This window comes from Salvelinus sp. IW2-2015, linkage group LG11 (assembly GCF_002910315.2).
Source record: "Salvelinus sp. IW2-2015 linkage group LG11, ASM291031v2, whole genome shotgun sequence".
In the NCBI taxonomy this organism is placed as follows: domain Eukaryota; kingdom Metazoa; phylum Chordata; class Actinopteri; order Salmoniformes; family Salmonidae; genus Salvelinus; species Salvelinus sp. IW2-2015.
In genome coordinates this window covers 31,640,209-31,653,686 of record NC_036851.1, presented here as the reverse complement: position 1 = coordinate 31,653,686, position 13,478 = coordinate 31,640,209, and the positions used below count along the sequence as shown (strand labels likewise).

The 13,478-nt window shown below is 42.5% G+C and overlaps 1 protein-coding gene across 5 annotated transcripts in view; it reads left to right on the top strand.

Annotated features, from left to right (window-relative positions):
- LOC111970186 (SPRY domain-containing protein 3) overlaps positions 1–13,478 on the top strand; it is a 132,461-nt gene that overhangs the window by 42,305 nt on the left and 76,678 nt on the right. For 4 of the 5 annotated variants that reach the window (XM_070445665.1, XM_023996766.2, XM_023996767.2 and 1 more), the window contains one exon: positions 6,094–6,218. The exons of the other annotated variant lie outside the window; for it this stretch is intronic. In XM_070445665.1, coding sequence (XP_070301766.1) covers positions 6,094–6,218 — 125 coding nt within the window. The remainder of the gene's footprint in view (positions 1–6,093; positions 6,219–13,478) is intronic. 5 annotated transcript variants of the gene reach the window in all.

The window sequence follows — 13,478 nt, the reverse complement described above, 5'->3', positions numbered from 1 at the left end:
CTCCCTCGGAAACAGGCCCCCGACCCAGGTGATCTGCAGTGGATAAGAGGGTGGAAGAAAGAGAGCCGAGAGAGCGGGCTGTTGAGAAGTCGGAGGCGATCGAATAAACCCCACCCACTCCCCTCATTCTGCTGCAAACAATGCAATCTATGACCAATAACATTGAACAAGTTGATTGGGAGCATTTAACACTACCAACGGCGGACATAAAAAACTGTAACATTATGCTTCACGAGTCGTGGGTGAACGCGACATCATCAACATAATACGCACGCAGAGGCTGGCACTAAGATAGCATTGAATGAGCTGTATTCCGCCATAAGCAAACAAGAAAACGCTCACCCAGAGGCGACGCTCCTAGTAGCCGGGGACTTAAATGCAGGGAAACTTAAATCTGTTTTACCAAATTTCTATCAGCATGTTAAATGTGCAACCAGAGGGGTAAAAAACTCTGGACCACCTATACTCCACACACAGAGATGCATACAAAGCTATCCCTCGCCCTCCATTTGGCAAATCTGACCATAATTCCATCCTTCTGATTCATGTTTTACAAGCAAAAATTTAAGCAGGAAGCACCAGTGACCTAGATCAATAAAAAAATGGTCAGATGAAGCAGATGCTAAGCTAAAGGCCCCCGTCCCCGCAGGAGGCCWTTTGGCTTTTGGTAGGCCGTCATTGTAAATAAGAATTTGTTATTAACTGACTTGCCTAGATAAATAAAGGTTAAATAAAATACAGRACTGTTTTCCTAGCACAGACTGGAATATGTTCCGGGATTCCTCGATGGCATTGAGGAGTACACCACATCTGTCATTGGCTTCATCAATAAGTGCATCGACGACGTCGTCCCCACAGTGRCCATACGTACATACCCCAACCAGAAGCCATGGATTACAGGCAGCATCCGCACTGAGCTAAAGGCTAGAGCTGCCGCTTTCAAGGAGCGGGACTCTAACCCAGAAGCTTATAAGAAACCCSGCTATGCTCTCCAACATACCATCAAACAGGCAAAGTGTCAATACAGGACTAAGATTGAATCKTACTACACCGGCTCTGACGCTCATCGGATGTGGCTGGGCCTGTAAACCATTACAGACTACAAAGGGAAGCACAGCCGAGAGCTGCCCAGTGACACGAGCCTACTACTTCAATGCTCGCTTCGAGGCAAATAACACTGAAACATGGATGAGAGCACCAGCTGTTCTAGAAGACTGTGTGATCACACTCTTCACAGCTGATGTGAGTAAGACCTTTAGACAGGTCAACATTCACAAGGCCGCGGGCCAGACGGATTACCAGGACGTGTACTGCGAGCATGCGCTGACCAACTAGCAAGTGTCTTCACTGACATTTTCAACCTCCTCCCTGTCTGTAATACCAACATGTTTTAAGCAGACCACCATATAGTGGCCTGTGCCCAAGAACACTGAGGTAACCTGCCTAAATGACTACCGACCCGTAGCACTCACGTCTGTAGCCATGAAGTGCTTTGAAAGGCTGGTCATGGCTCACATCAACACCATCATCCCAGAAACCCTAGACCCACTCCAATTTGTGTAACACCCCAAACAGATCCACATATGATGCAGTCTCTATTGCACTCCACACTGCCCTTTCCCACCTTGACAAAAGGAACACCTATGTGAGAATGCTGTTCATTGACTACAGCTCAGCGTTCCAACACCATAGTGCCCACAAAGCTCATCAATAAGCCAAGGACCCTGGGACTAAACACCTCCCTCTGCAACTGGATCCTGGACTTTCTGACGGGTCGCCCCAAGGTGGTAAGGGTAGGTAACAACACATCCACCACGCTGATCCTCAACCCAGGGCCCCTCAGGGGCGCATGCAACAGCACCCTGCTGTACTCCCTGTTCACTCATGACTGCACGGCCAGGCACGACTCCAACACCATCATTAAGTTTGCCGATGACACAACAGTGATCACTGACAACAACGAGACAGCCTGTGAAGGAGGAGGTCAGAGACCTGGCCTGTGGGTGCCAGGACAACAACCTATCCCTCAACGTGATCAAGACAAAGGAGATGATGTGGATTAGAGGAAAAAGAGGACCGAGCACGCCCCCATTCTCATCAACGGGGCTCGCAGTGAGCAGGTTGAGAGCTTCAAGTTCCTTGGTCCACATCACAACAAAACTACACTGGTCCAAGCACACCATGACAGTCGTGAAGCGGGCACGACAAAAACCTATTCCCCCTCAGGAGACTGAAAAAATTTGGCATGGGTCCCAGATCCGAAAAGGTTCTACAGCTGCACATCGAGAGCATCCTGACTGGTTGCATCACTGCCTGGTGTGTCATGATGTTTTCCCTGTTTGGGGAGGTTTATGACCCCCCATAAATACCTTTCCCTCTTCTTCTCCGCTCTACAGAATCGACTCTCTGGAAAGCCCTTTGTTAACATAGAGAGAGTATTGTAACATCAAAAGTTTGGGAAAGAACAATCTTTATGCAATCCAACCAGTTGAAAGGGTCCGTTGGTACTTAAAGAATATGATGTCAGATCAGTTGTCGCTGAGACATTATTACTGATGAAGGATGACAAATTTGTATCTTGGAATGTCTAACATTCTAGTTATCAGATTCACATGGAAATGTTGTGCAATTTAAATTTTAAATATGAAACTATTTGTGAAAAGATTAAATGTAATTTTTAGTTTTTAAAATGATAAATGTTTTCATTAGTAAAATCTGCTCAACATTGGCCACGCCCACGGGGATAGGGATTGGTTGGAAATTATGAGCAAACCCCGTTTCTACATTTCTATAAGAGTCCCGTGACCCAATTCACGGTGAACTAGCCAATCTCAGCGTGAGCTCTGGTTGCGAATCGTTGAATGACTACACAACCTAACGAAATTAACATTGTGTTCCCGATGCGGTGAGAACTGCTGTCCATACGTTTTAGAATGGCGAATTTCAACGTGGAGGTGACGATCGCCACCCTGGAAGGATGATTTYGACAATACCAGCCAGAATATAGCACGAGCTTATAGTATGGCACCTTGGTATGAACTTTGAACTCTTATTCACTAAAAAAGTGATACATCCTAGATGTTGAGTTATCATCAGCAGCTGTAAAACGTGCGTGGCATAGGAAAGGACGAACAATCTCTTCAGAATGACAGGGTACTACAACGTATCCGTTCTATCACGTGACGACGATACCACAGGGGTCTGTAGCACTGTAAGAAATAATTCTCACCACACTTTCAGGATCTTCACTCTCTTTTTCTTTGGTACCAGATTTTCTCTCATAGATCTAGTCTGTATGTCAAGTGAGGCTTCTCTCAGAAACGTGTTCTCTTTTTTTTGTACATTAACGTCCATTTCAATCTTATTGACTGTACCTTTTAGCTTGTTTGTTTCTTTCTCCATTGTCGCAGCTTTTTCATCACTCATTTCGAGGCTCGTCTTCAACTCCTTTATATCTTTACTGATGAATTCAAGTATGTCCAGTTAATAATTTATCGTCTTCAACAGATCGGTTTCCACCCTTACCATATCATTACTCTGTCATTTTTGGGTGTTATTTGTTTTGGTAGTATTAGTCGATAAATTTCTCTAGCCTTTATAATTTGTTTTGTGTTGTTATCCAGATTKAGGGTTATTACCCACGAGTATGTGGAGTGCTAATATTTAGTCTAACTTACAGATATTCAATATTACGCTTTTATCTTGAGGCGATCTGCACCGCTGTKTTAAGTCCGCCATCTTTACCTCCCTGATGATTCTGCTTGCTGGTATTCAGACTTACCTGATTGAGGCGCGTAATATATATTATATAAGCATATACAATTTCAGTTGGACATGTCTTAGTGTTGGACTGTGCCATCCCCACAGCCTCCACAATGGATTAGTCCACTCAGACAGAGGTGAATCAGACAGGTGTCTTGTACACCATGAAAAAAATATATATACAGTTGAAGTCGGAAGTTTACATGCACTTGGGTTGGAGTCATTTAAAAACTAATTTTTCAACCACTCCGCAAATTTCTTGTTAACAAACTATAGTTTTGGCAAGTCGGTTAGGAATCTACTTTGTGCATGACACAAGTAATTTTTCCAACAATTGTTTACAGACAGATTATTTCACTTATAATTCACTGTATCACAATTCCAGTGGGTCAGAAGTTTACATAAACACTTAAGTTGACTGTGCCTTTAAACAGCTTGGAAAATTCCAGAAAATGATGTCATGACTTTAGAAGCTTCTGATAGGCTAATTGACATCATTTGAGTCAATTGGAGCTGTACTGTGGATGTATTTCAGGCCTACCTTCAAACTCAGTGCCTCTTTGCTTACATCATGGGAAAATCTAAATAAATCAGCCAAGACCTGTCTTCCACATGTCTTGTTCATCCGTGGGAGCAACTTCCAAACGCCTGAAGGTACCACGTTCATCTGTACAAATAATAGTACGCAAGTATAAACACCATGGGACCACACAGCCGTCATACCGCTCAGGAAGGAGACACGTTCTGTCTCTTAGAGATGAACGTACTTTGGTGCGAAAAGTGCAAATCAATCCCAGAACAACAGCAAAGGACCGTGTGACGATGCTGGAGGAAGCCGGTACAAAAGTATCTATTCCACACTAAAACAAGTCCTATATCGACAGCAAGGAAGAAGCCACTGCTCCAAAACCGCCATAAAAAAGCCAGACTACAGTTTGCAACTGCACATGGGGACAAAGATGGTACTTTTGGAGAAATGTCCTCTGGTCTGATGAAGCAAAAATAGAACTGTTTGGCCATAATGATATGTTTGGAGGAAAAAGGGGTATGCTGCAAGCCGAAGAACACCATCCCAACTGTGAGCACGGGGGTGGCAGCATCATGTTGTGGGGGTGCTTTGCTGTGAAAAACTGAGTTTAAATGTATTTGTCTAAGGTGTAAGTAAACTTCCGACTTCAACTGTATATATGTTTTTACTATTGCTCGACTAAAGAAATCTTGGTCGACCAACAGCCTTATCGGCCAAAACAATCGACCCTTCGACTAAATGGGGTCAACCATAATTTGTTCAAACACAATTCTTCCCATCAGTTTACAAAAAAGGCAACAAACTGATTGGCTGGCTGTAAGAGCTAGTAACGAGTTCTTTTACTATTTTAGGTAGTGGAACTACTTTGCTTCCTTCCACGCCTTGTGGACACAAACTCCTTTAGCTTTGGTTAAAGACATTTTAACGTGTGCGCTGGGGGTCGGGAAGCAAGTTCAGGGAGTGCATCATTTATTAAACAAATGAACAAAACAAGAAACACGAACAACACACAGACATGAAACAGAAACAATGACGCCAGGGGAAGGAACCAAATGGAGTGACATGTGAGTCTGATGACGCGTAGGTGCACGTAACGATGGTGACAGGTGTGCGCCATAATGAGCAGCCTGGTGACCTAGAGGCCGGAGAGAGAGCMCACGTGACAGACATGGCAAATGGGTGGCAATACAGTCTGCTACCATTTTCAATAGTTCCCGATCTAGGTTGTAAATACCTGGCGGCTTATCATTATTGTTGGATAACAACTGTTTTTCCACCTCTTCCACAAAAACTTGACAAAATTCWAAACGGCAATACTTCTCTTTCCTTATTAGATCTTCAAAACACAAATATGATGGTTCACTGTTCAATTTTGTAATTTTCTCAGTTTGTTCACTTTAAAGCTGAAATAGTATTTTAAATGATTTGGCTATGTCAAAAGGTTTTGTTATAAATGACCCATCAATGTACGATGAAGATGAATTGGGTTTTCTGCCCATAAAGTCATTTAAGGTGTTCAAGTATTTTACCATAGTTTGTCAATTATCTTGTTTTAGTAATATAATTGAGTTTAATCATAAAATGTCTAAAAAGACAGTATGTAAACCAATCAACTGAGCTGCCTGACTTGTTAGATACCCTTTTTGCATCATTTCTTTGAACCATACAATTTTTCAATTAGTCGTTGATCCAGGGGGATCACAGTAAGTTTATTAACAGGTGCATGTTTGTCAAAAATTGACAAGAATAATTTTACTAATACTTTGTGCTGCATCTGGATTCTTCTCCATATACTCCTCCAGGTGACCATCATTGACACCGGGGTGAGGGGGATGATTGCTGTTGGCCTGGTGCCTCAGTACTACAAGTTGGACCATCAGCCTGGCTGGCTCCCGCACTCAGTGGCCTACCACGCTGATGATGGCAAGTATGTGTCGGGCCCCTTAGCTTAAAAATATGTTTCTCCACACTCAAATCTCCTCTTTCAAACAAAGTTTTGAATATACCTCAACATTCCAGCATCAGTTTGGGATAATTTCAATGACATCGTCTAAAAGGGAATATAGAAATAGGCCCAATGTTCCTCAACATTACAGAATAAGAGATTTATTTTGAATGTTCCACATCACCACTTTATGAACATTTGACCAAAGTTGAGATCGCTACTTGGCCTTGTGTTGTGAAGCATGCAAGACTTAACAATCAGGTCTATAATTATTGGTACCCTTGATAAAGGTGAGCAAAACATACTGAATAAAATAAATAATGCAAATACAGAGCTATATTGTATGCTCAAAAAAATGTGGCAATTATTTTATAATACAATTGCTCAAAGAAAGAGCTTTTGTATAACAAGTAATACAAAAAAATACAATACAAAAATATTTTAAAAAGATAGGGGTCCAAATTATGAGCACACCTGGTTTCAATACTCAAGCACCCTCCCCTTGCAAGGATAACGACACTGATCTTTTTTCTAAAATGTTTTATGATCTTTTCAGATCCTTGATATCATTCGTCTGCTCTTATTGACTGCCCTCTTCAATTCAATTCACAGGTTTTCAGTGGGGTTTGGAGACCGAGATGGCCATTGCAAAATGTTGCTTTTATGGCTGTCCCTGACTAAAAAAAAATCTATCTTGGTCGACCTAGAGTTGTGTTGTTCTTTCGACCAATCGCTTGGTCTAAATGTTTAAAATATTTTTCCCATATGGGGAAAGGGGGATACATAGTCAGTTGTACACCTGACTRCCTTCAACTCAAATGTGTCTTCCGCATGGACCCCAACCACTCTGGTAGCCTAGTGTTTAGAGTGTTGGGACAGTAACCGAAAGGTTGCTGGATCGAATCCCCGAGCTGAGAATAAATCTGTTGTTCTGCCCCTGAGCAAGGCAGTTAACCCACTGTTCCCCGGGCGCCGAAGACGTGGATGTCGATTTAAGGCAGCCCCCCGCACCTCTCTGATTCAGACAGACCACACCCTGTGTGTTGAAAAACCATTTGCACTGAGCTTGTCTGATGCTTTAGAGCACCCTGTTTGATTAAATAATTATACACACTCAAATGACAGTGGAAAAAAAAAAAAAAAAAGACCGAGAGTAGCCTGTGTGACTGGTGCACGTTGTCTCGCTGTCCTCCCTACTGCAGTGAAAAGGCACCTCAGCACAGCAAGTGTTTATTGTGCTGTCCGTGTGCTGAAACTGCAACATAATTTCAGCTGTTTAGGTTCTTTCTTGTTTCTGACTGAAAAGTTATGTTACCAAAATCCCTCATTTGTTTAGGAAAAACATTCCCCAACGTTTGCTCTCTGTACGTGRAACATGCATGTGACCAATGGGGCCTATCATAATCACTAGAGATGCACCGATATTACATTTTTGGCCGATACGATATCCGATATTTTCCTTGCCCMAAAAAATGATACCAATAACCGATATTAAAGCTTTTAGCGGCCTTTTAAGCATTTTAGTACAGTTAAATAGTTAACACWCATGGATGCAGTGGTCTAAGGCACGGTATCTCAGTGCAAGAGGCGTCACTACAGTCCCTGGTTTGAATCCAGGCTGTATCAGATCCGGCCGTGATTGGGCGCCGCCCAATTGGACTCAATTGGACTCACATCCAGGCAGTCATTGTAAATAAGAATTGGTTCTTAACTGACTTGCCTAGTTAAATTAAGGTTACACACACACACACACCACACTGACCAAAAAGTTATTTTGTTGCCATTTACGTATGTCCCCATTACCAGTAAAACATAATCAAAACCTATTTCATTCACTTACTTGCTGTGCTGTTTCGTTGTTCATTTGTTCAGTCGTTTCATTRTCTACCAGGATTTCATCATACATGTCAAGCAGTGACGTTTCAGCTCTGTCTGTCCGTGGCCTCTTCCTCAGTACGCACTGTCACTGTGTCCATCTTGTCCAGCTGTGTATGTAACAGTTCACGTAAACCCTGTTTCTTGTCTGCATCGAAGTAGCGGTCCTTGTACATACAGTTGAAAGTCAGAAGTTTACATGCACTTAGGTTGGAGTCATTAAAACTCGTTTTTCAACCACTCCACCAATATCTTGTTAACAAACTATAGTTTTGGCAAGTCGGTTAGGACATCTACTTTGTGTTTGACAGAAGTCATTTTTAAAACAATTGTTTACAGACAGATTATTTCACTTATAATTCAGTGTATCACAATTCCAGTGGGTCAGAAGTTTACATACCCTAAGTTGACTGTGCCTTTAAACAGCTTGGAAAATTCMCRAAAATGATRTAATTGCTTTAGAAGCTTCTGATAAGCTAATTGACATCATTTGAGTCAATTGGAGGTGTACCTGTGGATGTATTTCAAGGCCTACCTTCAAACTCAGTGCCTCTTTGCTTGACATCATGGGAAAATCAAAATAAATCAGCCAAGACCTCAGAAATAATTGGTAGCCCTCCACATGTCTGGTTCACCCTTGGAGCAATTTCCAAACGCCTGAAGGTACCACATTCATCTGTACAAACAATAGTACAAAGTATAAACACCATGGGACCACACAGCTGTCATACCGCTCAGGAAGGAGACTCATTCTGTTCTCCTAGAGATGAACATACTTTGGTGCAAAGTACAAATCAATCCCAGAACAACAGCAAAGAGCCTTGTGAAGATGCTGGAGGAAGCAGAATACAAAAGTATCCATATCCACAGTAAAACAAGTCCTATATCGACATAACCTGAAAGGCCGCTCAGCAAGGATGAAGCCACTGCTCCAAAACGCCATAAAAAGCCAGACTACAGTTTGCAACTGCACATGGGACAAAGATCATACTTTTTGAGAAATGTCCTCTGGTCTGATGAAACAAAATAGAAACTGTTTGGCCATATGACCATGGTATGTTTGAGGAAAAAGGGGTATGCTTGCAAGCCGAAGAACACCATCCCAACCGTGAAGAACGAGGGTGGCAGCACCATGTTGTGGGGGTGCTTTGCTGCAGGAGGGAATGGTGCACTTCACAAAATACATGGCATCATGAGGCAGGAAAATGATGTGGATATATTGAAGCAACATCTCAAGACATCAGTCAGGAAGTTAAAGCTTGGTCGCAAATGGGTCTTCCAAATGGACAATGACCCCAAGCATACTTCCAAAGTGTTGGCAAAATGGCTTAAGGACAACAAAGTCAAGGTATTGGAGTGGCCATCACAAACCCCTGACCTCAATCCTATAGAAAATTTGTGGGCAGAACTGAAAAAGTGTGTGTGAGTAAGGAGGCCTACAAACCTGACTCAGTTACTCCAGCTCTGTCAGGAGAATGGGACAAAATTCACCCAACTTATTGTGGGAGCTTGTGGAAGGCTACCCAAAACGTTTGACCCAAGTTAAACAATTTAAAGGCAATGGTACCAAATACTAATTGAGTGCATGTAAACTTCTGACCCACTGGGAATGACCCACTGGGAAAGCTGAAATAAATCACTCACTACTATTATTCTGAAACTCACATTCTTAAAATAAAGTGATGATCCTAACTGACCTAAGACAGGGAATTTTTACTAGGATTAAATGTCAGGAATTGTGGAAAAACTGARTTTAAATGTATTTGGCTAAGGTGTAKKTAAACTTCCGACTTCAACTGTAGCATCGAGCATGGTGTTGACACAGTAAMGAGAGAATGCCACYGAATTGCTTGTTCACAGCCTGTCGCCAGTTTTGTTGAGCAGGCGTTTCAATGCCATTACAGAGGGTATCACGTCTGCTGCAGGTGCAGTTGATGAGCTTATTTCTCGAGTCAGTTGTTTGAATGGAGGTAGCTAGTGTGTTTCTAAGTTTTGAACATGTTCTCAAATGCCATTGAAATGGCAGCAGCGGTATGACAACCAGCACATTCATGAGCATGAAATACGACTTCCCTCAGTATAAAATCCTCGACGACCCACTGTGCTGTCACACTCAGCATGCTCATGGGGCTGATATCGCTGGTCCAAATGTCAGTCGTGAAGCTAATAGCAGTGACGCTATTACTGTGTAACTCCGGTAGGGAAACATCTGAAACATAGCGCACTTGGTAACTTAGTGTGTACCGGTGCTCGACCATTCGTTGAAAKCCAACATCACACACGACAGAGAACGGGCAATGAAGGGGCAATGAATTCCATTATCTTGGCGTTATTGGATTTCACCTTTTTGAGTTGTCTCGCTGAAATKTTCTTATTCTTTCAAATGACTGCTCAACTTGTTGACTGCTCGATCCACACAGCAGACCCTGTGGGCTAGGTTAGGAATGCTGTGTTGCATGTGTAGCGCTACATTTTACGTGGCGTCATTACGTCATGTACGTACGTTATATAGGTATGCACGTCAGCTTTGACATCGGTTTTGCACATCGGCGTTAAACTAGACATCGGGCCAATGGCGATGTTGGCATTTTTAGCTAATATCGGCCGATTCCGATATCTTCACCGATATATCGTGCATCCCTAATAATCACCTCAATAAATTGTTTATAGGCCTCCCGGGTGGCGCAGTGGTCTAGGGCACTGCATCGCAGCGCTAGCTGCGCCACCAGAGACTCTGGGTTCGCGCCCAGGCTCTGTCGCAGCCGGCCGCGACCGGGAGGTCCATGGGGCGACGCACAATTGGCCTAGCGTCGTCCGGGTTAGGGAGTGTTTGGCCGGTAGGGATATCCTTGTCTCATCGCGCACCAGCGACTCCTGTGGCGGGCCGGGCGCAGTGCGCGCTAACCAAGGGAGCCGGGTGCACGGTGTTTCCTCCGACACATTGGTGCGGCTGGCTTCCGGGTTGGAGGCGCGCTGTGTTAAGAAGCAGTGCGGCTTGGTTGGGTTGTGTTTCGGAGGACGCATGGCTTTCGACCTTCGTCTCCCCCGAGCCCGTACGGGAGTTGTAGCGATGAGACAAGATAGTAATTACTAGCAATTGTTAACCACGAAAATTGGGGAGAAAAGGGGGTAAAATTTATTTAAAAAATAAATACAAATAAATAAATTGGTTATAACAAACTCCAAACACAGTAATGTCGACAGCTAAATGGATGCGGAGGACGTGACAAAGAAAGTTGAAGCAGGCAAATGTTTACTGGTTGCTCAGGAGGGAAAGGGGAATTCAGATCTGTTGAAGACATTTGACTTAGTTGTGGAATAAATAGGGTAGAGGAGCAAGCGTTGCGTGAGTATTGTGTGTTCCAGGCAGTTGCTGTTAGATTACAATACACTTTTTTGGCCCACTTGGAACAGTGTAAACAACACTAAATAAATAAGTGTACCAGAGAGTCTGTTCTAACGATGAAAAAAAAAATATATGAAGCCTTTATTACAGCAGACTAAAAACAGTTGCATTCGTGAATTGCGCTTTATTTATTGTTTRTCAAATTATTGTTTTCTTGCTCAAACCGTGAGCAACACCTGTCACTCAAACATTTCTCTCAAAACATAGGGATGTCGATTCGTACGGGACTAGTATTATCAGAGGACCTTGGAGTTAGATTATTCTGTCTGGAATTGTTACTCTCCTGCCATGTACAAATTACTGACATGGCAGATTCGGACAGGACTAAAATGACAGATGTGGTGTTTTGTGCTTGTGCACATGATTACATTACCCGACCACCCCCAGTAAAACTATTCCCGTCCGAATAGGGCTTTAGGCAAGGGCTGTTTCCTCCTCTGCTGCTGCTGCCTCAGCAGCATTGTTCTCAATCCCAATATGCTGGTTAATTTTGCTATTATGCACGTAGCAACACAGGGAAAAGTACCAATTCTACGGCGCACTGAACCTTGTTTCAGAACCACTGACAGCGTCCATATCCAACGCGGGAGAAAGCGCACATTTGTTATGAAATAATATTTGATTTATTGCACCATTGTTTTTATTTAATATAACCATATACAATTTCAGTATCACATGTCTTAGATTGATGGACTGTGCCATCCCGTGGCCTCCGCAATGGATTAGTCCTTGGAGACAGGCGCAAATCAAACAGGTGTGCACCATAAAATTTAAAAAAACTAAACATTGTGACTGCTCGTCTAACAGCCTATCGACCACACAATCGACCATTCAACTAAATTGGGTCAGCCCTAGTTGATTTTGTGRTCAATKAACTATTTCTTTGTGGATTTTGATTATTGCTTGCAGGGTTCTAGACAAACTTTTTCCACTGGTGGCGCTGGTGCTAATAACTTTTTCAGTTGATTGCACCAGCACATGATTAAATCGGAAAAAAAGATCCACTCTACGTGGCAATAATGACTTGACCTGTGTCCCATAATGTGCCTGCATTCCATACAGAACCAGGCTAATAATGACTAGCCATCTTTTAAATTAGCATGCCCTTGCAGGGCTTAACATTCAGATAAATTTGCAAGTGGCACACCGGGCCAATGCTAACTGAAAGCTACTGGCCCGAATGAAAAGAATACTGGCCCGGGAAACTGGATGATGCACGCATCATTTTAAATGTTATCTTTAATTTGCGGGCTGAGCAAGTAGCCTATARCCTATAAAGACCTACCCTCCATACACAAATAATTACATTTTAATTTGACAATATCATATTTACATTGATTGTTTGGAGGGAAGAAATTAATCCTTTCCAAAATCTCAMAAAGTGTGTTATTGTTAGCGATTTTGAACAGTCAGTCAATTGCAGGGCCTATAAAATCAGTTTTACCTTTTAGTAAATCCTGTTTCCTCGGTTTTGTTTTTACAGGTTTCCTAATTTTCCTTGTTTTTTCAGGTTTTCACTTTTTCACTTTTTTTTAATAAAAAAACGAAATTAGATGTTTAAAGTCCACAATTTTTTTATTTTTTTTATTCATTGTTTTTTTGTAAGTTATTGGCTTTAGGTGAGATTATTCTTTACAGAGTCAAGTATATTTTTCCAGACCTCAATTATTGCTTGACTAGCACCATTCATTCTCGCTGTCGATTTAATGTTATAACTTCTAATAGTAACTGTATCCACTGGCGAGTTGGGAGAGCGTGAAGTGATTGCCATTTAGGAGCCAACATCTTTTTTGCAGCAGTGCTGCCTGCCAGCAGTAATCGTTTCTGATTGATTGAGAGATTCCAGGTATCCACTTGGTCATTTTGTGTGTGTATATACAGTGGGGAGAACAAGTATTTGATACACTGCCGATTTTGCAGGTTTTCCTACTTACAAAGCATGTAGAGGTCTGTCATTTTTA